Below are 24,061 nucleotides of genomic sequence, written 5' to 3' on the forward strand. Positions count from 1 at the left end.
CGATCGGGAGGCTGCATGGGTTGTTTTATTTTGAAAGATGGAAGTTTTATTATGCCGATTCAGTGTCTGACTTCCTGTCTGGTGCAATCTGCTCTGTTGAGCTTGTCGCGAGTTGGAAACGGCTCCGTCAAAAATAGAAATGCTACCTATTGATAGCGCTGCGGCGCGGGAGCCGCTGCTGGGACGTTGCTGACACGCTGCTTAAATGTTCCCGGTGGAGATACTCTCATTGATTATAGTGTTACCTATCAGCTCCGGTGACCGTGGTGCAGCTGTAACGCGCCGCTGCCGGACCCAGTGGAAATTGGGCTTTAGAGCCAGGCAGTGACAATAGTTTAAATCAGGGGTGTCAAACATGCGGCCCGTGGGCCAGATCCGGCCTGCCGAGGGGTCCAATCCGGCCCACTTTCCTTCCTGTGTTCTTTTCCTTCCTACCTTCCTTTATCCTTTCTTCATTCCTTCCTTCCTTTCATCTGTCCTTCCTATTTTCCTTTCATCGATCCTTCCTTCCATCTGTCCTTCCTTTTATCCTTTCTTTGTTCCTTCCTCCCTTTCTTCCTTCCTTCTTTCCTTCCATCTGTCTTTCCTACCTTTCTTCCCTCCTTCCTTTTGCCTGTCTTTCCTTCCTTCTTTCCCCCCATCTTTTTAATGATCCGGCCCGCATGAGATCAAATTGGTCTGTATGTGGCCCTTGAATGAAAATGAGTTTGACACCTCTGATTTAAATCATTGAAAACATTTAAAACTGCTGCTGATGTTTTGGAGCGAGGGATCGATGCTGCAGTTCATTCCCCTCTCTCTGTTTACTGTCGACATCTCTGCCAAGTCGCTATCTAAATAAAGCCCCCCCCCAAAAAAAAAAAACTGCTGCTAATGTTTTAATGACTGAGACTGTAAGATGCAAAATCACTAAAAGCTTAAAAAGTAATGTTTAATTTTGTTTAGAGCTGCAACAATCGGTCAGTAAATATAAAAATCTCTCGTTTCAGCTTCTTTTCTCCTACACACTTAGGGTTAGAGGGTAATTAGGGTTAGGGGTATTCATTTGGTTGCAATCTGCAGCGTCACCACTAGATGTCCCTAAACCCTTTGACGTTGGTCCTTTAACCCTCCTGTTGTCCTCGAGTCAAGGAAGGAAGGGAGGAAGAAGGAAGGAAGGAAAAGAGGGAGGGAGGAAGGAAAGAAGGACAGAGGAAAGAAGGAAGGGAGGAAGGTAGGGGGGAGGAAAGAAAGGGAGGAAGGAAAGGAAGGAAGGAAGGAGGAAGGAAAGAAGGGAGGAAGGAAGGATGGAAAGGAAGGAAGGAAGGATGGAGAAAAGAAAGGGAGGAAGGAAAGGAAGGAAGGACGGACGGAGGAAGGAAAGGAGGGAGGGAGGAAGGAAAGAAGGGAGGAAGGAAGAAGGAAGGAGGGAAGGAAGGAAGGAAAGGAGGAAGGAATGATGGAAAGAAGGAAGGGAGGACAGAAGGAAGGAGGGAAGGAAGGAAAGAAGGACAGAGGAAAGAAGGAAGGGAGGAAGGTAGGGGGGAGGAAAGAAAGTGCGGAAGGAAAGGAAGGATGGAAAGGAAGGAAGGAAGGAAGGACAGAGGAAAGAAGGAAGGAAAGAAGGAAAGAAGGACAGAGGAAGGAAGGAAGGAAGGAAGGAAGGAAGGAGGGAAGGGAGGAAGGACGGAGGGAAGGACAGAAGGAAGGAAGGAAGGAAGGAACAGTCAAAACAGACAGGGTCAATTTAAATATTGACTTCTTCTTAAATGTGAGGATTTGAATCAAGCTGAATAGACATTTAAAGACACTTGGCCTCCACTCGGGTATATCTCAACAAATGATTACTAATGAAATACTACATAGTTGAAGTCCTACAGGTGAGTCCTTTCATGCTCGATACTGCAGTTCAACCTGACACCAGATAGCACAGCGTGTACTGTAGCTGCTGTTGCAACAGATTCCCAGTTTCATTTTCTCCCACGGCTCAGCGAGGGCGGTCGTATTATCAGTAAACAAAACTACCGCTCCCCCCGTCCAACCACAAACACTCCTGCCTGCTCTACACTCACTCTTCAGTAGAGCAGAGGGCAGGTAGAGTGCAGGTAGAGTTTATTTTTTCTAGCTTTAACTCGTTTTAACTCTTTTCATTTTCCTCACAGCTGGATGTTCTTGTTAGCGTGATGAGATGTCCCAAATGATGGACAGATCTACAGAAACCCCCGATGAGGACAGAGTGTCCATCAGCAGCAATGAGAGTACGCCGGCGAACATGAAGAAGTTGGGAGTGATGCAGTCGTTTAGGAACAGCGTGCGACGCGCGGTGAAGAGCCCGCTTTCACCTGGGGCCAAGGGGTCAAAGGTCACGGCTGAAGCCAAGTCAGCTGGGAATCAACAAACTCCTTCATCACCAAGTGAGTACGAACATGAAATCTGCTTTAACCCTCCTGTTGTCCTTGAGTCAAGGAAGGAAGGATGGGAGGGAGGAAGGATGGGAGAGAGGAAGAGGATGGGAGGGAGGAAGGAAGGAAAGGAGGGAGGAAGGAAAGAAAGGAGGGAGGGAGGAAGGAAGGAAGGATGGGAGGAAGGAAGGAAGAATGGGAGGGAGGAAGGAAGGGAGGATGGAAGGGAGGGAGGAAGGTAGGAAGGAAGGAAGAATGGGAGTGAGGAAGGGAGGGAGGAAGAAGGAAGAAGGGAAGGGAGGAAAGGAGGGAGGAAGGATGGAAGGAAGGAAGGAAAGGAGGGAGGAAAGGAGGGAGGAAGGAAGAATGGGAGGGAGGAATGATGGGAGGGAGGAAGGAAGGATGGAAAGGAGGGAGGGAGGGAGGAAGGAAGGAAGGGCGGAAAGAAAAGAAGGAAGAGGAAAGAGGAGAAAGGGAGGAAGGAAAGGAGGGAGCAAGGAAAGGAGGGCGGAAGGAAGGTAGGATGGATGGAAGGAGGGATGGAAAGGAGGAAGGAAAGGAGGGAAGGAAAGGAAGAGAGGAGAGGAGGGAGGAAGGACAGACGGAAGGAAGGGAGGGAGGAAAGAGACAGGAAGGAAAGAAAGAGAGGAGAGAGGGAGGACAGACAGATGGAAGGACGGACGGAAGGAAAGGAGGAAAGAAAGAAGGAACAGTCAATTTGACCGAGGAGGACGAGACAAAGGTTAATATGAACTCCGAAGATCAGAACTAGAGGAAGCACAAGTTGGCCAATTTCCTGTTTCAACCTGCTCTTCTACTTCTGCTTCAGTTATAATTAAGTGCCTCCATTTCCCAGAATCCCCTCTGAACGCCCACCAGAGAGCGAGTGAACTGGTTCCACTCGGCTGTGGTGGGCGGTGCTGTAACGTGGAGGTTGAAGGAGCAACAGAGTGGGAATGAAAACAACAGAGCAAGTCTCCCGTGGATGTTTATCTGTGTGATTGTTTGAAGGCAGCTGCAAACAGAAACTCTTGTTCTTGAATAATCTAGAACAGGGGCGTCAAACATGCGGCCCGCGGACCAGATACGGCCCACCAAGGGTTGCAATCCGGCCCACTTGCCATCCAGTGCTCTTTTCCTTCCTTCCATCTGTCCTTCCTACCTTTCTTCCTTCTGTCCTTCCTTCCTTTCTTCCATCTGTCCTTCCTTCTGTCCTTCCTACCTTTCTTCCTTCTGTCCTTCCTACCTTTCTTCTGTCTGTCCTTCCTTCCATCTGTCCTTCCTACCTTTCTTCTGTCTGTCCTTCCTTCCATCTGTCCTTCCTTCCTTTCTTCCATCGGCCCTTCCTTCCTTTCTTCCTTCCTTCCATCCATCAGCCCTTCCTTCCTTTCTTCCTTCTGTCCTTCCTCCCTTCCTCCCTTCTGTCTGTCCTTCCTTCTTTCCTTTCTTCCCTCTGTCCTTCCTTCCATCTGCCCTTCCTTCGTTTCTTCCTTCCTCCCTTTTGCCTGTTGTTCCTTCCTTCCCTTCTTATTTCCTTCCTTTCTTCTTTCTTTCCCTCCATATTTTTAATAATCCGGCCCACATGAGATCAAATTGGTCTGTATGTGGCCCTTGAATGAAAATGAGTTTGACACCCCTGATCTAGAAACCTAAAAAAAAAAGTTCTTACTGTAAATAAATCTCAGTAATAAGTAATCTGACTAAACACTGGATGACATTTTTTTGATATTTGACGCTACAGATGCATTTCAATTGGCAAGTTTTAAAGCTTGATACATATCCATATTTTTATATAACTGACTAAAACGTGATTTTTACCTTTACGTTTTAGACTTATTTTACACTTCAGCCACTTCTTGGGTAACAAAAATATTGTGAATGCAACTGAGAAAAACTGGAGACTGATTATAATCTGATCATGGAGATGTTAAAAGTTATTCCTCCTACATGACTCCCAAAACTGTCTTTCTCTGTGTGGAAATCATACCTGTTGCCAAATTGCTCTTCTGTCAGTGGTCTGGACTATTTCGGCTTTACACATTTTAAAATGAAGCTATGGCCACTTTAAAGGGAAGCTTCTCTTCTCTCAGATTGTTTAATTTAAGTTATTTTTAGAGAAACGTTTTCATTTTGTGCTGCAGTTGTTTTTTTCTTTCCTTTTCTTTATGATGATCTTGCAACCCTCAGGTTTATCTTTTCGCCCCTCAAGGCCTCCTAACACTGTGTGATTCTGAGAAAAGTCGACAATGATGAGAGAAACACAGTAAAATCCTAAAATGGTGTTTCTAAATCACACTGTGAAAAACATCCAGCGATGACAGATTTGGAGTTTTGGCCGTCATCAAAGACAGCTTGAGGAAAAATTCTGCCAGAAATTTAGCATCAAATTATCACAATGTGACTGCTGCTGTAAGACCCACACAAACCAACCAACCAGGATATGACATGAAAAACAAAAGGATACACAGTTATGAATACAGAATACACTGGAAAGTTTGTGAGACAATAAATCCTTCTTTGCGTTGCTGCAGATACAGTAGATGACGTGAGCTGATAACGTGAAAATAACACAGATCATCTGACACAGTGTGATATGCAAAAAGCTGTTTTAACCCTTTGTAGGTCACACCAAGAAAGTGCTATTTAAAAAAAATCATTGTTTTGCTTTTCTCTTTGAGGCCATGACAACATAAAACATGGATTTATTTTTCTCATTGACCCTGAATTTTATGTTTTACAGACCTCATTCAGACCTCATTTGTTCAAAACTTTTTAAAAATCATGTTAGAGACTCATTCTGTTCATGCACAAGATGAGAAAAATGAAACTCAACTTCAAAAATATCTCCAGCAGCATCTCTTATGTCAGCAGTGATTTATGTTATTCTTCATTTACACACTAGCACAACCCGTATCTATAGCAACCATAACACAATCTGTATCTAAAGCAACCATAGAACAACCTGTATCTATGGCAATGATAAAACAACCTATATCTATAGCAACCATGGAACAACCTGTATCTATAGCAACGATAGAACAACCTGTATCTAAAGCAACCATAGAACAACCTGTATCTATAGCAACCATGGAACAACCTGTATCTATAGCAACCATAGAACAATCTGTATCTATAGCAACCATAGAACAGCCTGTATCTATAGCAACCATAACACAATCTGTATCTATAGCAAACATAACACAATCTGTATCTAAAGCAACCATAGAACAACCTGTATCTATAGCAACCATAGAACAACCTGTATCTATAGCAACCATGGAACAACCTGTATCTATAGCAACCATGGAACAACCTGTATCTATAGCAACCATGGAACGACCTGTATCTATAGCAACCATGGAACAACCTGTATCTATAGCAACCATAGAACAGCCTGTATCTATAGCAACCATAACACAACCTGTATCTATAGCAACCATGGAACAACCTGTATCTATAGCAACCATAGAACAGCCTGTATCTATAGCAACCATAACACAATCTCATACCTCAAACAAGAGGTAATGATTGCCCTGAAAGTTAAATGGGTTCAATAGATTTAGGTTTTGAACTGATATCATGACACAAAGTGACCTCTAGCAGACCTACAATGAGGTGCCTTTCTAACAAGGTTTCCACTCTTAAGGAACCACTATCCATGAGCAACCTGGACAAGTGCTCAGGGGCCTTTGAGCAGAAAAGGGCTCCACAGAAATATGACACAATGCTTAACTCACTCTTTTCATATTGATAGTTATTGTTGCTGTAAAAAAGAAGCAACCACTGTATGAAGTACAGGAGTTGCAGGAAAATAAGAGTAATGATTAACTGTTTTATTTGTTGATGTGATAGCTGTGTGGGTAAAAATGATCAACTAGTGAAATGAGCATGAGTTCCAGTGCCTTGCTTTAATAGCTGATAACAAAGTTCAGGAGTGCAAAGAGTAATTTCATCATCTAAATGTCAGCTGACTGAGATTCATTTTATACTAAAGCAGATGTTTTCCAGACTTTAATCTTGCAGCAAACAAACATTGAGCATGTTAGAGATTGTCTGGATTGTCAATAGCTGTCTGAGAGAAGAAGCAAAATGCACTAAATTCAAATATTGCAAGATTTTAGACTATGAAGTGTGTCAGCTTTCTTTTGACAGACTCAGCATTTATTAACATTTTAAAATGTCTGTAGCACTCAGGCCCAGAGATTCCTTTAAATCATTTTCTTTCTCAGGACAGGAGTTAAACTGTTGCTGACTTTCAGTTATAGATTCAACTTGGAGCCGAGCCAAACTAACCTGTCTGTTTTCATCAAGACTTAATCTCTGCATTCCTCTGTTACTTTAGTATCAGCTGACTTTAAGGACAATGAACTAGCAAGTCATGCAAACCAGATCGATTCCAAGGAATAAGCTTTTTTGATTTCCCCATTTGGACAAATAGAGATATGATTGTGAAATAAGGAACTATGAAGCAAGTTTACAGTGAAACTTTCTTTAGTTATCAGACGTCTGACAGTTTCTCTTTTTGCCTCTCTGTCTGGCAGGTCTGAGTGCCGGCACCCCAACAGCCTCTCCTCTGAAAAACATGGGACATGACGACACTCCAGCGCGAAAGTCAAGCAGTTTGCCACGTTCAATGACAGGTATAAAAATCATTTGAAAAACAACTAATAACAGTTTCATTTAAAGCTGCACATTGACTTTTGTTTTGGGCTTATGGCTGCTAATATTAATATTTTTTTATATTTAAACCCACATAACTTGATTTTTGAACACCTCATTCTTCATTTAAAAATCTCTTGCACACCTGAATAGTCCTTCTGTCTTCACTTGCTCAATAAAGATCAATACAACATTTCGGTCACTTTTCATACGGACACTTGACTGCTGACACACTTGAAAAATTGTGAACTTGTCTTTTAAGATCCCAACACAAAGTACGTCAAAACACAACATACTTTAACATAAACTGTGTGTTTTCTCTCCTCAGATCCCAATATGTTAAAGTTCTTTAGGGGAGATAAAAATTATTCAAGTCTCCCCTTCTTCCCCAAGAAGAAGAAGGAGAAAAGTAAAAACAGCCATCAGGAGGAGCTTGCTGCTGTCGCTGAAGGGTTACTGGAGGAGAACGAAAAGGAGGAGGAGGAGAAAGACGAGGAAGAGGAAGAGGAGGCGGGGGAGGAGATTGAAGAGACGTATGCGCTGCCTGAGTTACCTCACACACCTTTGTCAGGTACTGAATCTCCCAACTGTGCTTTGCTCAGAGGTGCTTTGGAGGTAGTTGCTGAAAATGGGCCAATAGAGCTCAGTAGAGTCCATCTCCAGCTAACTTCTGGTTGAGTTCCTTCTCACTTAAATGGGAATAAAATAAATAAATCATATGGCTCTTTTAGACTCCCCTAATGTTATTGCATTGTTTTCAAAGATGCTCCTATTTCCAGTGATTGGGTTCAGGAAAAACGCTTTTTAGGGGCTAGTGTGCATCACGTGACAGATCAGGAAGTTGTAATGACACAGTTTGGCCACTATGTCAAATTGATTGAGATTCCTGCTCATAAATAGCAGATTATTATTATTAATTATTTGGTGCTTCTGTTTTTGTTGTTTATCCACTTTTTCTTTTCTTTTTCTTTTTTAATTGATTTATTAATTTACTTATTTTTTATTATTATTATTATTTGTATTTATTTTATTTTATTTATTTACTTATTTTTTATTATTATTTTTTTTATTTATTTTATTTACAATTTTTCTTCTAATTTATTCTTGGTTATTGGTATGGGGTTTTTTTTCTTTTTTTCCTTTGGTGATTAGATGTTTGTGAAGAGAAAGTTTATACCTTGTTTCTGTGTATTAATCTTAAAATGAATTTTAAAAAATAAGTGAAAAAAAAATTATTTGATGCTTCATCTTACAGAAGCATCTAGAAATCAAGCAAATAGGTTTTCCTGGTTTCACTTTATGAACAATCCTGGACTGTCCTTTAGAAACACTTGTGTTGTTGTTGTAAGGTCATTTTTAGGTTAAATGTAATTAGATTTTTAATTGCATTGATTATGCAAAAAGAAAGTCGGGTGTCATGTGTTAAGACATTCATGGCTGCAGGCTAACAGCAACCTTTCCTGATAATGTTCCTCTCTGTCTGTACATTCAACTCTGTTCTTTATCCGTCTGTGTTGTGGCAACAGGAACAGGCGGCGATAGTGATCTTTCTCCTGGTGTATATACACAGTGGTTCACTTTGTCTCTGAGGCTCTATGAACTTTTATAAATCCTGCCTCAAGGAGAGAACAGTAGCTTATGTGTTAAACGATCGGGTGATTACTTCCAGTTTTAATCATTTGAGTTTCCCTGCTGCTCTTTATCTAGTTATTTAGCTTTTAAGAGTAAATCTACATTGTTTTATAAAACAAATTAACATTTAAAGTAGTTTGTGAATAACAGCCCTGCCTTTATCATTTGTATGTCTTCCCTTAGCAAAAAGTACTTTATTCAAGTGTACTACGAGTATATTCATTTTACACTAAAACTGAGGCAGTATACTTGAAGTTTACTTTTTATATACTATATTTTATATACTCAAGAATAGTATAGTGAAGTAGACTTGGCTTATACTGAGACTAAGTACATTAATACTAAGACTTTAATACTAAAGCTTATACTTGTACTTTACTTTTGACTTCTTTCTGCCACAAAGTACTAATACTTAGTAAATCTTGATCCAAGTCATTGACTCGTGCTTACATTTAATTTAGCAGAATAAAAATGTTTTTAGCTTTGAGGTATTACTCCTGTTATAAACTTCTATGTTCAACATCATATAGTATAGAACTAGTACAATGGCACTATATAGAAGAGTGTACTTGTGGTCAGGGGCGCATTAACATTACTGGAGGCCCCTGGGCTACAAAACTTTATGAACCCCCCCCCCCCCCCACCCCCGGTGTCACACCATCCCCATCACTTTTACCAACAGATGTCACTGTAGTGCAGCGTCATGTGCGTTACAGTCGAGTGTTCATTAGTCTACATAATCTCAATTTTTAGAGCCCTCCCCCCCCCCCCCCCATGGTGGAGACCTTGGGGCTGTAGCCCAGGTTAGCCCGTTCATTAATGCACCCCTGCTTGTGGTATACTTTAAGTATACTTTATTAAACTGAAATGTGGACTAGAAGTATAAACCTAGTACACTAGTAGTATATAGATGAGTGTACCTTTTATAAACTTAAAAATATTCCAATTTAGTCCGAAGAGGTATTAAATTAGTAAACCTTCTAGTACACTACAAGTACATGGTCCGTAGTATACTTGCTATACTTACACTCAAGCATACTTAATAAAATGAACTTCAAGTATACTACGTTTTGCTGAGGGTTTAATGTACCATTTGTAGAGATCCACCATGTTCTCTGTTTATCCCCAAGTGATGCAGATCAACAAGCTGATAGAGAATGAAGTGCTGGAGGAGGCTCACCTGAACCTGCTCGCCCTGCGGCAGGAGTTCCAGCAGGAGCAGGAGCGGTGTGGCGAGGACTCCATGGAGCTGGCCAAAAAGGAAAAGGACCTCAGCCTCCTCTACGGGGAAATGAGGAACAAGATAAATAGCTTGGTGCGTGACTCCAACTCCCTTCCCAATAGAAACAAGGAGCTTCTGGTTTACGTGGCTCGGATCATCCAGGAGGAGGAGAAGAGGGCCAAGGATCCTGGAGGGCTACCTGGCAGCTGGATGGAGGCCTGGAGGGAGGCGGTGCTTGAGGGGGTGCAGGCTAAATTACAGAGCGTTCACCTGGAGCAGAAGGAGAAGAACACCTCCTGGCTTGCTGTTCACCTGGGTCTGCTGGGTAAGGCCATCGTGGAGGATCTGGAGAACGTGAGGAGGCACCTGCGATGGTCGTACCCGCCCAGCTTCAGAGTCTTCAGCGCCTACGTGGACAGTTATCACGAAGCCGTTGGGCAGCACCTGAAGAAGGTGGAGCAGCAGGTGATGGAGCTGAAGGATCAGTACGCTCTGCTGGACTGGATCATCAACCGCTACAAGAGGTCAGTGTAGTTTAGTTTGACACACACACACACACACACACACACACACACACACACACACACACACACACACACACACACACACACACACAAATACTCACTCAAGCATCAAATGTGGATTCATCCGCCACTGAAAATAGTCCCCCCCCTCCCAAAAAAAGCACTATTTCTTCCTGTTTGAGTACCATAGGCAAAAAACTACAGTGCCCAGCTGTTTTTGGGAAATTATAGAGCCTCTGTAGAAAAAAATGAAAGTATATAAATAATGTAAAGATACTTATAGCTTAGCCAGTAGCTCAAGGCCACAGACAGGGTAGTTAATCAGAAAGTATTTAGTCAGACTGAGACATTATTCATGTTTTTCGTGGGTTTTGCTGACAATAATAACAATAAAGGGAGGGAAGGGAGGGATAAAGGAAGGAAAGGAGGAAGGAAAGGAGGGAGAAGGAAGGAAGGGGGGATAAATGAAGGAAAGGAGGAAGAAGGAAGGAAAGAAGGAAGGAAGAGGGAAGGAAAGAAGGAAGGAAGGGTGGAAGGGAAGAAGAAGGAAGGAAAGGAGGAAGAAGAAAGGAAGGGAGGATAAATGCAGGTAAGGAGGAAGAAGGAAGGAAAGGATGAAGGAAGGATGGAAGGAAGGCAGAAGGAAGGGAGGATAAATGAAGGAAAGGAGGAAGAAGGAAGGAAAGAAGGAAGGAAGGATGGAAGGGAGGAAGAAGGAAGGAAAGGAGGAAGGGAGGATGGAAGGGAGGGAGGAAGAAGGAAGGAAAGGCAGGTGGAAGGAAGGAAGGAAAGGGACGAAGGAAGGACAGAAGGGAGGAAGAAGGAAGGAAAAGAGTGAGGAAGGAAGGAAGGGAGTCAAAACAGACAGGGTCAATTTGACCCGGGAGGACGATACGAAGGTTAATAGTGTTTACCTTTATTCTATAATTAACTTGTTAGAGCAAATTAGCCTTGCAAAATTCAAAGTACCAAACCCGGCTGACATGCATTGAACCAGGAGGTTTGGGGGCATCTGCTTTGCACAGCGTTAACTTTGGGTTGTTTTACATTTTTCCTGAACTACGTGATTGACCTAATTAATTTTGCTTGGACACCAGCTTCTGATAACTGGCTGTCTCTCCCTTTCTTACTTTGCTCCATCATGATCCTTCTTGCTATAATCAGGAAGACCCCCCCCCCCCCCCGGTTACAAAATCCTCCTTGACTTTTACATGAAGAAAACAGCTCACTGTGAACTTCCTTCTTTCACTGTTATTCAGTTTACAGCCTCATACAGATTCTGACCTTTACAGACGAGGCAGTTATTTAGACTGAAATTTCGTGTTTTTATTCTAAGTGGACAAAATGATTCAATTTCTACTGACTTCAAAGACCTTCTGGGTTTTTTTACTGCATCACCTTAAAAGTGTTTCTGACTCTCTGCGAGCTTGTTTATGCATGCAGCCACCGTGGTTCATTTGGATATGTCATTTCGGACCATTTTGCTCCAAAATAAGAGCGGAGACGAGGAGATTAATGAGATTTGGGGTCATTGAAGCATCGCTAGAAGACGCCTAAAAGCACAAGCAACAAGCTCAAGAGTGGTATTATGTTTCCACTAATAAAAGGGAAAGCTTAGTTATATGTATTTTAGCCTTCATTCATTTTTTTTCATATAAATACCACAAAGTTAGTCTAATCATCTTCATCTCATAGCTTTATTTATGCTCTTAAACCTTAAAACTCATAAATCTCAACTCCCAACATTAAGCTGTATCTACAGAAGGTGAAAGGACAGGAAAAAGAAAAGAAGATGCAGCCTCACTGACAGTATTTGTTGAATCAGGCCACTTCAAACCAAAAAACTGTGCTCAAAACAACATGTGGGAGAAGTGCAAACCCAAAAATAAACAGCTGATCTATTTTTTTTTTTCTTCTTGAGGCCGAAATGGAAAATATTAAATCAGGTCATGTCCACATTTCACAGTCTGCTATGACAGACATCTATTTCATACAGATAATATATAATGACATGTTAACCCTCGTGTCGTCCTCCTGGGTCAAATTGACCCCGACTGTTCCTTCTTTCCTCCGTTCCTTCCTTATCTCCTTTCCTTCCTTACCTCCTTCTCTCTTTCTTTCTTTCCTTCCTTACCTCCTTCTCTCTTTCTTTCCTCCCTCCTTTCCTTCCTCCCTTCCTTCCTTACCTCCTTCTCTCTTTCCTTCCTTCCTCCCTCCCTCCTGCCTTCCTTCCTTCCTTCTCTCCTTTCCTTCCTTACCTCCTTCTCTCTTTCTTTCCTCCCTCCTTTCCTTCCTTCCTCCCTCCTTTCCTTCCTTCCTCCCTCCTTTCCTTCCTTCTTTCTTCCTCCCTCCCTTCCTTCTTTCTTCCTCCCTCCCTTCCTTCCTTGACTCAAGGACAACAGGAGGGTTAAATTTTGATTGTGGGTGATTAGATTTTCATGAAACAGGAAAGATGCGTTCTGTTAATCATTGGCTCATTTTAACCACATTTTCTCGTACGAATGTCACAATGAACCTGATTTCTTCTTTGCCTCGACATGAAGCAACATGTCTGCAGCAGCGTCTTTAGTGCCCACAGACTGCAGCACCGTGAAGTGTTGTGTAATATAGCTGAAGGTAAACTGTTTCACCCCGACAGTGAGAAGATCATGGGAAGTGTGTCCCTGCAGCCGGACATGAAGGATGAGAGCAGCGACCTCCAGCTGGAGGAAAACTTCCTGAAACGCCTGAAAGACAAATACTGCTGCAGAGTGAAGGTGATAACAGGATGGGATCTATAGTAGTGCACATTTAATGTTTGTTATACAGTTTATGATGCTGGCCAGAGCTGTTTCTTTGTGCTTAAACCAACACAACACATTAAACTGTAATATTGTGATTACTGTGCTTGGGCTCGAGATGTAAATGTTAAATGAGACGTATGCTTTTTGTGATTTTCTATGATTTATATTGTTGGTTATCTATGTTAAACATGATTAACCCTCCTGTTGTCCTTGGGTCAAGGAAGGAAGGGAGGGAGGAAGGAAGGAAGGGAGCAAGGAAGGAAACGAGGGAGGGAGCAAGGAGGGAATTAAAGAAGGAAGGAAGGTAGTAGGGAGGGAGGGAGGAAAGAAGGAAGGAAGGAGGGAGGAAGGGAGGAAAGAAGCAAGGAAGGAAAGGAGGGAGGGAGGGAGGAAAGAAGGAAGGAGGAAGGGAGGGAGAAAGGAAAAGAGGAAGGAAGTAAGGAAAGGAGGGAGGGAGGGAGGAGAGAGGGAGGAAAGAAGGAAGAAGGGAGGGAGGAAAAGAGGAAGGGAGGAAGGAAGGAACGGAGGGAGGAGGGAAGGAGGGAGGGAGGGAGGGAGAAAGGAAAAGAGGAAGGGAGGAAGGAAGGGGGGAAGGGGGGAAGGAAAGAAGGAAGGAAGGTAGGAAAGGAGAGAGGAAAGAAGGAAGGAAGGTAGGAGGAAGGGAGGGAGGAAAGAAGGAAGGAAGGAGGGAGGGAGAAAGGAAAAGAGGGAGGAAGGACAGAGGAAAGAAGGTAAGGGGAGGAGGGAGGAAGGGAGGAAAGAAGCAAGGAAGGAAAGGAGGGAGGGAGGGAGGAAAGAAGGAAGGAGGAAGGGAGGGAGAAAGGAAAAGAGGAAGGAAGTAAGGAAAGGAGGGAGGGAGGGAGGAGGGAGGGAGGAAAGAAGGAAGAAGGGAGGGAGGAAAAGAGGAAGGGAGGAAGGAAGGAACGGAGGGAGGAGGGAAGGAGGGAGGGAGGGAGGGAGAAAGGAAAAGAGGAAGGGAGGAAGGAAGGATGGAAGGGGGGAAGGAAAGAAGGAAGGAAGGTAGGAAAGGAGAGAGGAAAGAAGGAAGGAAGGTAGGAGGAAAGGAGAGAGGAAAGAAGGAAGGAAGGTAGGAGGAAGGGAGGGAGGAAAGAAGGAAGGAAGGAGGGAGGGAGAAAGGAAAAGAGGGAGGAAGGACAGAGGAAAGAAGGTAAGGGGAGGAAAGAAAGAGAGAAGGAAGGAAGGAAAGAAGGAAGGTAGGAAAGAGAGAGAAAGGAAAGGAAGAGAAGGAGGGAGGAAGGACAGACGGAAGGAAGGAAGGAACAGTCAAAACAGACGGGGTCAATTTGACCCTGGAAGACGACAGGAAGCTTAAAAGTTCAAAACTTTAGGTGCTTGTATGAAAAAATGCTTCCTGTAAGTCATAAATCAGGTTTCACTCTAATCTCAATGCTTCATTTGCAAAGTAACACCTACTTCCTCCTCCATGATGACATCAGCTTGTTCGCACATCCTCACAAGCGGCTGTGTGTTGTTCACGTTGTCCGCTCTCATATTTCAGATCTGATTCAGCTCAAACATGTATGGATGAGATGTTCCTACTGTTCCCGAGTCGAGAACAAGAAAATGCAGTGTAAATTATGCAAAGATAATGCAGTGGAGCCCCCATATAAATATTAAAGTGTTTAAAATATAATTAAAAAGCCAAAACCAAAGAGCATACATGTTTGATATTTCAATCTTCTATCAGTGTACTGCTGTAAAGATATCGCACTAGCTTAGAGAAATGCAGTTTTTGGCAAATTCTGTCACAAAATACAAGGATGGAAGGGAGGGAGGAAGAAGGAAGGAAAGGAGGGAGAAGGAAGGAAAGGAGGGAGAAGGAAGGAAAGGAGGAAGGAAGGATGGAAGGGAGGAAGAAGGAAGGAAAGGAGGAAGAAGGAAGAAGGAAGGAAAGGAGGGAGAAGGAAGGAAAGGAGGAAGGAAGGATGGAAGGGAGGAAGAAGGAAGGAAAGGAGGAAGGAAGGATGGAACGGAGGAAGAAGGAAGGAAAGGAGGAAGAAGGAAGGAAAGGAGGAAGGAAGGATGGAAGGGAGGAAGAAGGAAGGAAAGGAGGAAGGAAGGATGGAAGGGAGGAAAGGAGGGAGAAGGAAGGAAAGGAGGAAGGAAGGATGGAAGGGAGGAAGAAGGAAGGAAAGGAGGGAGAGAGGAAGGAAGGGAGGGAAATACATGTAATGTGTTCCTAAAGGTTGACATTACCATTCACTTCCTCCACTGATGATTTAAACTAGCACTGTAGGACACGACCATAAAAATAGAATATCATATCACCCCCATCCTCAAATCCCTTCCCTGGCTCCCTGTCCCACTCAGAGTTGAGTACAAGGTCTCCCTCCTCACCCGCCAGTGCATTCACGGACATGCCCCCCCCCGATACCTTAAAGAACTCCTCACCCCCCCAGACCTCCTCACTCACCCTTCGCTGTAAAACAGGGGTGTCAAACATGCGGCCCGTGGGCCAGAACCGGCCCGCTGAGGGGTGCAATCCGGCCCACTTTCTTTCCTGTGTTCTTTTCCTTCCTTCCTCCCTACCTTCCTTTTTTCCTTCCTTCCTTCCTGTCTTCCTTCCATCTGTCCTTACTCCCTTTTTTCCATCTGTCCTCCCTCCCTCCCTTCCATCTGTCCTTCCTCCCTCCCTTCCTTTTTCCCTCCCTTCCATCTGTCCTTCCTCCCTACCTTCCTTCCTTCCTCCCTTCCATCTGTCCTTACTCTACCTTCCTTTTTTCCTTTCTTCATTCCTTCCTTCCTGTCTTCCTTCCATCTATCCTTACTCCTTTTCTTCCATCTGTCCTTCCTCCCTACCTTCCTTTTTTCCTTTCTTCGTTCCTTCCATCTGTCCTTCTGTCTTTTCCTCCCTCCTTCCTTCCTTCCTTCCTTCCTTCCTTCCCTCCATCTTTTTAATGATCCGGCCCACATGAGATCAAATTGGTCTGTATTTGGCCCTTGAATGAAAATGAGTTTGACACCTCTGCTCTAAAAACATAAACACCCTCCAAGCCCCGAGAGCCAAGCTCCACACCATGGGTGATCGGGCCTTTTCCTCTGCAGCCCCGAGGCTGTGGACCCTAACCCTAACCGTCCCTGACCACCCGAGGGCCCCACAGACTGCAGATGTGTTTAAAAGAGACCTAAAAACTTATCTCTTTACTAAAGCATTTTGCTAAGTGTCTTTTATATGTTCTCTTTTAACCTTTTCTTTTCTTTTTCTTTTTATCTTATTTTCTGCTCTGTAGCATTTTGAGATTGTTGAAATGTAAAGTACAATATAAATTAAATCTATTATTATTATTATTATTATTATTATTATGACAGTCTCAATTACACTTCTGTTTCCTTTTTTTTTTAAATTGAATTTTCAGACTTGTCCTCTACTTGTGTTTGTCATTTAAAGGCGGACGTGAGATCTACACTGGACAGAATCATTCAGTTTGAAAATGAGGATGTTTGGAGTGAGAAAAGAAGTCCAGATAAGGAGGATGACTTCCTCGACTCTCCGTTTCACATGGACATCTGGACGGTACGACACTTTAACCCTTTAACTTCTTCTCTCATTAAGCTCTGTAATATTATTCATGTGGAAATGTATCAATGAAAGTTAATGAAGTTATTGAGGAATGATTCTGTTATGTGTGTCAGTGGGATTTTTTTTTTTTGATGCAATGCAGTGGTTTGTCCAGATGGGGGCAGCAGAGATCTACAGTTTGCTTCACTTCCACACTGATCTGTATGCTGCTGTGCTTTTGTCTCTGCAGAAGGTGAAGTCGTTTGCTAATAACTCTAGAAAAATTGATGCTGACCTGGAACAGAAAGCGGTTTGTTCCTGCCTCGAGGAGCTGAAAGACTTCCCTGGGAGGTACATCAACACAAAAATATAAATTATATCATTATTTACATTTATCCTTCCTGTTGTCTTCCCGGGTCAAATTGACGCCGTCTGTTTTGACTGTTCTTTCTTTCCTCCCTTCCTTCCTTGCGTCTGTCCTTCCTTCCTTCTTTCCTTCCCTCCTTCATTCTTTCCTTCCTCCCTCCTTCCTTCTCTTTCTTTTCTTCCTCTATCTTTCCTCCCTTCTTTCTGTCTTTCCTTCTTTCCTTCCTCTGTCCTTCTTTCCTTTCTCCCTCCCTCCTACATTCCTTCCTTCCTCTGTCCTTCTTTCCTTTCTCCCTCCCTCCCTCCTACATTCCTTCCTTCCTTCCTTCCTTCCTCTGTCCTTCTTTCCTTTCTCCCTACCTCCCTCCTACATTCCTTCCTTCCTTCCTCTGTCCTTCTTTCCTTTCTCCTTCCCTCCCTCCTACATTCCTTCCTTCCTTCCTTCCTCTGTCCTTCTTTCCTTTCTCCCTACCTCCCTCCCTCCCTCCTACATTCCTTCCTCCCTTCCCCCTTTCTTTCCTTCTTCCTCCCTTCCATCATTCCTCCTTCCCTCCTTTCCTTCCTTCTTCCTCCCTCCCTTCCTTCCTTCTTCCTTGACTCGAGGACAACAGGAGGGTTAACTTAAATAGGACACAATATTTACACCTAAATAATTTTCATTTTTATGTTATGTAAAAGAGGAAGAGTTTTTTTAAGCTTGTCATTACAATCTCAGTATGAGCTGCAGGTTAAAAGTTGAGCAATTTAAATGTATTTCAGACAATGTGGTGTTAGGGGAAATTTATTCAACCCATTTCTGCGTTGGTTTTGTAGAAATGTCACTTTTCCAACCGCATATTTTCAGTTTCTACATCTTTTTTTTTTTTTTATGAATGCCACATGATGCATATTAATTTAACAGGAGCTTAGAATACAACAGAAACTTCATTTTAGGTTTAATACTGTTGGAGTTTAATAGTTACATCCACTTCAAGCAGCAAGCAATATGTTTTTTAAATTAAATTTTAGTTGTTCAAGTATGCAACATGTACATTAGACGTTTAACTCCAACTTTCAAGTTTTTAGAGACCCTTGAACATGTTAACTAATTCATCATAACTTAACTTATAGTAGTATCTAAGTACTTGATAGTGTCCATCCATCATTTTTATCCTCTAACAATGCATGTATTGGTGAAGAGGTTAAAGGTCAAACAAGGCCAGAAGAATAAGTACAGGATGCTGCAAAGGCTATTACAAAATATATAAAAAAACCTCGATGAAGAAGCAGAAGAGGAAGGTAGAAAACAAAACAAATCAGAAACAGGAAGCTGCCTTCTCCGTGATCACCACCCTGTTGAGTAATATGAGAATGTTTCCTCCCAATTCTTCACCTGATTTATGAGTAATAACACCTCATTTTCTGTAAATATCATGTGTCCATCATCCCCTCCTCTATATCTTCATCTCAAAAAAGTTAGAAAGTTAGAGACAAGTGTGCAGAAACTTAAAGAAATCTATAAAATGAGAATGAATGAATCTTAAGCATGTTTAGAAGGTCTCAGTGTATTAAGCATTCATTTATTTGCAGATGTTACAGATGTTACTATATTTCTTGTTTCGTCCCTGATTGTTAAAGTGCCTCTAATCCCCACATTGTCATCTCAGCTGTGAACTGTGTTGAGTTTCAAAACATCAGCAGTGACCTGAAGGAGGAAGTTTTTGATCTGGACCGTTACAAATGACCAGATCATGTATTGTTGTCTATAATAACAATGTCAGTGGGTAATGTGTTGGTTGTCATAGTGATGAGTGATGAACCTACAGAGCATTAACAGTGACTCTGCAGCTCCTCTCAGCTTTACGGAGCTTTATAGTGAGTTTCAGCTCATTGTTTAGCTGTCTGGCTTCAACTTTACTGTTTTGGTTCACTCTCAGTGTTGTTTCAGGACGCAGCAGGAAAACTGTTCTCAGATAAAAAAGCTGTCAGCACCAGCACAGTTAGCGTAGAGTAGCTGGTGAACATAGTGGAGCATTTAACAGCTAAAGAGCCACAAATTTCCCTCAAGAGTTGGTGGAGAGTGAAAGAGGGTGAATATTAGACTTTACATTCAGCAGGTGGACAGAAACACGACTCCAGATGAAGATAGAAAACCAAAAAAACCCCAACATAACTCACACTTCAAATGGTTTATAAGAAATAAAACAACTCAAATATTTGACTACAAACATAACCAAAACTGAAAACTTCTCATTTAACTATTCTAAATATAGAGATCATGGTACTGTATCACTCTTTTATGGTACGTAGCTATGTTTATCTAAAATATAAACTGTGTAATTTCTATGGGGATTCCACATTTCTGCAAATTCATTACAACAAACTTTAAACCTGCATTAATAGATTTCTTGTGTGGGAGAATCAGAAATTTACACGGCTGTTCGTTGTAGACTAGTTGGTGACCATAGAGGAGCATTTAGATATTTCCCTCAGGAGGTGGTGGAGAGTAAAAACAGAGCTAAAAGAGAATTGAATACAGGACTTATAGTCAGCAAGTGGACAGAAACACGACTCCAGATGAAGATAGAAAATCAAAAAACTCCCAACATAACTCACACTTCAAATGGTTTATAAGAAATAAAACAACTCAAATATTTGACTACAAACATAACCAAAACTGAAAGCTAAAAGAGGGTGAATACAGGACTTATAGTCAGCAGGTGGACAGAAACACGACTCCAGATAAATACTAATGTTGCTTCATAACTGCTGGATGTAAAAATAAGCAACTGTTTGAGATCAAATTCAACACGTTAACTTAAGAACTGATGATATGTCAGTACTGCGTTCACTACTACTTTTTTTTACTTGTAAAGTGTACGGAGACTCCTGAGGTCAAGTGAACTTTATACGTGCAATAAATGGCATTGAACTATTTCTGCAGCCACGATTGCATGTTAGAGCATGTGAGTCCCTTCGTCTCCTCCACATGTGATTCAAAGATGGCAGCCGTGTTACAAACTTTCCCAGATTACAGCTAAACAGTTGAAACAATGAAAACAACTGAGCCAGTTCGATCTGAGTTTCGTGACTTGATCCCCCCCCAGGACCATGACCTCTATATATTTAGAATAGTAAAGTTATTTAAATGAGAAACTTTCGGTTTTGGTTATGTTTCTAGTCAAATGTTTGAGTTGTTTTATTTCTTATGAATCATTTTAAGTGTGTGTTCTGTTTGGGGTTTTTTGGTTTTCTGTCTACGTGTGATTAAGTGTTGCAGGGTTTTGGGGGTTCTTTCTGCACTCTAAATGTGGAAACAGCTTTGATTCTCCTTTCTGTCCGTGGCTGAAGTCTCTTCTTCTCTCTGCAGATTTGAGGCGGAGTTCAGACGTCACTGCAGCCCTCTCAAACCACAGCCCCTCTGGACGGAGTATCAGATAACCTACATCAACAGCTTTACCTCTTTACTGTAAGTCACGTGACTTCCTAGAATACCCAGAAGGCATTGCATTAACGTCCTCCTGCCAAAGCAGTGACGCTGGCAGCCTGCCTGCAGCCTGCCAGTGTCACTGTTTTCACTCAGAGGGGATCTGTGAGGTTTAACTGTTTGTTTCCTGAAGCAGAGATGAGATTTAAATTAGGATGCTGATAAAGAAATACAATTTAAAATCAACTTTGTTTGATTTATAGTGATTTATAGTTTTTCATGAGAAGACGTGCGCTAAGTAATCCTAAATCCTGTTAAATCCTGTACTTCTGTTTTGGGCATTTTAGTGAGTCAACATTAAATCTGTCGCCGGAAAGGGTGCGGGTGGATGGGTGTCACTGCAGGGGTCACAGGGTCACGTTCCAAACTGCTTCTCCTCCCTAGTGCGACTGATTAAACAAAAGGATAACTCTTTTTCTCTTTTTTATTATCTCGAATTAAATCCATAAAAGTAAAAATAGAAAATGCAAAAAAAAATGTGCACAGTTTTTTGTAGATATTAAACTTTAACCTTTGTGTCGTCCTCCCGGGTCAAATTGTTTTGACTGTTCCTTCTTTCCTTCCTTCCATCTGTCCTTCCTTCCTCCATTCCTTCTTTCCTTCCTTCCTTCTGTCCTTCCTTCCTCCCTCCTTTTCTCTCTCTTTCCTTCCTTCCTTCTTTCTTTCCTCCCTCCCTCCTACCTTCCTTCCTTCTGTCCTTCCTTCCTCCCTCCTTCCTTCTCTCTCTCTCTTTCCTCCCTCCCTCCTACCTTCCTTCCTTCCTCCTTCCTCCATTCCTTCTTTCCTTCCTTCCTCCCTCCTTTTCTCTCTCTTTCCTCCCTTCCTTCTTTCTTTCCTCCCTCCCTCCTACCTTCCTTCCGTCTGTCCTTCCTTCCTCCCTCCTTCCTTCTCTCTCTCTCTCTCTTTCCTCCCTCCCTCCTACCTTCCTTCCTTCCTCCTACCTTCCTTCCTTCTGTCCTTCCTTCCTTCTTTCTTTCCTCCCTCCTTCTCTCTCTCTCTTTCCTCCCTTCCTTCTTTCCTCCCTCCCGCCTACCTTCCTTCCTTCTGTCCTCCCTTCCTTCCTTCCTCCCTCCTTCTCTCTTTCTTTCCTCCCTTCCTTCTTCCATTTCCTCCCTTCCTCCCCTCCTTCCTTCTTTCCTCCCTCCCTCCTTTCCTTCATTCTTTCTCCTGTGCTTCCTTCCTTCCTCCCTCCCTTCCTTCCTTCCTTGACTCAAGGACAACAGGAGGGTTAACTATGCAACTGTACATTTAATGCATATAAACTAATTAATAAATCTATTCTAATATTTATTTGACTGAAAAATCAGAACTCTGGGTCCACCATGAACTTTCACCTCCATGTTTGTGCTTTTATTCTGAAGGTTTCCCACAGCAGAAGCCTTATTGGGCAGTTTAGTGAATGTAAACCTATTATACATTTTAGATTATATGATTTTAAATTAAACAAGGCAGATTTTAAAATGTATCCTCCTGTTTCTGAATCTTGATAAATAAAAAATAAATGGAAAGCAGAAAACAAGCGGTTAAAAAGCTCCGACACTGGAATGAATGAAGAGCTTTTGTTTAGATGATTCATCAAGCAGCTATTGCACACTTGGCTGGGAGATTTCCAATATCCGTGCCAACATCTTTTATGTATGGATGGATAGAGAGACTCTTTCTTTCTCATGCCAGTGCAAGTTATAGTCCTGAAAACGAGGTCAAACCATTTGTATTTAAAACGCCTTTTCACTTTAAGCAAAAGGAGCAGCGTGGCAGCTTTGGAGAGACTTCGCCTCACGTGACTTCTAGGAAACTGGGCTTCTAGCAAGAAATCTGTGTGTGTGTGTGTGTGTGTGTGTGTGTGTGTGTTTGTGTTTCTATGTGTGTGTGTGTGTTCGTATATGTGTGTGTGTGTGTGTGTGTGTGTGTGTGTGTTTGTATGTGTGTGTGTGTGTGTGTGTATGAGTGTGTGTCTGTGTTTGTATGTATGTATGTATGTGTGTGTGTGTGTGTGTGTGGCTGTGTATTTGTGTGTGTGTGTCTGCGTATTTGTGTGTGTGTGTGTGTTTGTATGTGTATGTGTGTGTGAGTGTGTGTGTGTGTTTGTGTCTGTGTTTGTGTGTGTGTGTGTGTGTGTGTCTGTGTGTGCGTGTGTGTTTGTTTGTTTGTATGTGTGTGCCTGTGTGTCTGTGTGGGGGTTATTGGGGGGGGTGGGGGGTTATTACAACCACTGCAGTTGCTTCTGTCAGTCATTAGAGAAGCAGATGTGAGCTGTGTCAGGTCACTTAAGGTTGTGTCACAGTGTGTGCGTGTGTGTGTGTGTGTGTGTGTGTGTGTGTGTGTGTGTGCGCGTGCAGGGTTTTAATGTCTGCTTTCTATTTTTTGCTGCAACGTTTGAAGCACAAGTGAGTGTGTGGTTTGCTCTTGCACTGCGGCCTCCTGGATGATATAATGGATGTTTACGTTTGCAAAGATGTTTACTCATGTCTTTAGAGAATAATTATAGCTTTATTCTTCTTTTGGGTGTAGTCCAAATCATGACATTCATAAAACAAAAACAAAGAAAAATCTGATGACTTTGAAGCCAGTATGCAAGAAACCATCCAAGATCAGTAAAAACACTTTTTAAAAAAACTCAAATTTGATGGCTTCCCCTAATATTCATTGAACCACCAATCTTAATTTTTCACATTTAATATAATTTGTTGAAATCATGTTTTATGTCACATTGGACCATAATATTGTGGTTTTTTATACATTTAAAACTAAAGAATAAAGTCTCTCTGCTCTCTGAAAGCTTCATTAAGGATAAATCATCTTTACATGTGACTGGTGAAGTCTTTATGAATGATTTGTGGTTCAGAAGTTTGTTATAGAGACTAATAATGTGAGGAAATACTGTGGCGGGTCAGAATATGAACAGTATGTGAGGGTTAAAACATTCAAACAGACCCATTTTCAAGTTTTTATTTTAGCTTTAAGGCCCACTGTTGCAGAGTCACAACATCACATTTACATATTAATGGGTCCTTTTGTTTGTCCTCACAATGCTCTTGGATAGAGAAGTGTTTATAGGCCCGGTCATCTGGCCATGAACTCACTCTACCTGTAGACTTCCCGTTCAGCTCATTTCCTTTTTTCTAAGGGGTTTGCCCAAGTTGCAGTTTGTAGCATTAGAAGAAAGAAAAACAGGTTCTGAATGTCCTGGATTTTTTTGGGGGGGGGGAGCCTGTTGCATTGTTCATGGACAGGTACGAATGGTCCTGAATGCATGATACTATCACTGCAAGTCAACTTAGGGTCTGTTAGAAACTGCATACTTTCCTACTACTCGTACTAACTCTGACGTCAATTTAAGTATGTAGTGTATGTGAGAAGTTCCCGGATGGTTTACTAGATTCTCTAGAAAGGCAGAGTATGCATCAAGAGCTGCTTACTCAACACTCAAATTACCCAAGATCAGTGCTTAATTTGTAAATCATAAGGTGCCTGAACGCAAAGTACATATGACAGCTCAGGGAACATA

At 42.2% G+C, this 24,061-nt stretch overlaps 1 protein-coding gene across 1 annotated transcript in view; it reads left to right on the plus strand.

Annotated features, from left to right (window-relative positions):
- Positions 1-2,015: 2,015 nt before the first annotated feature.
- exoc3l4 (exocyst complex component 3-like 4) overlaps positions 2,016-24,061 on the plus strand; it is a 41,537-nt gene continuing 19,491 nt past the window's right edge. The window contains exons 1-8 of the mRNA XM_053336039.1: positions 2,016-2,393; positions 6,923-7,021; positions 7,369-7,611; positions 9,803-10,418; positions 13,057-13,174; positions 16,611-16,736; positions 16,972-17,072; positions 20,437-20,535. Of these exons, the coding sequence (XP_053192014.1) occupies positions 2,168-2,393; positions 6,923-7,021; positions 7,369-7,611; positions 9,803-10,418; positions 13,057-13,174; positions 16,611-16,736; positions 16,972-17,072; positions 20,437-20,535 (1,628 nt within the window). The 5' untranslated portion in view covers positions 2,016-2,167. The remainder of the gene's footprint in view (positions 2,394-6,922; positions 7,022-7,368; positions 7,612-9,802; positions 10,419-13,056; positions 13,175-16,610; positions 16,737-16,971; positions 17,073-20,436; positions 20,536-24,061) is intronic.

Source organism: Scomber japonicus, chromosome 16 (genome assembly GCF_027409825.1).
Source record: "Scomber japonicus isolate fScoJap1 chromosome 16, fScoJap1.pri, whole genome shotgun sequence".
Lineage (NCBI taxonomy): Eukaryota > Metazoa > Chordata > Actinopteri > Scombriformes > Scombridae > Scomber > Scomber japonicus.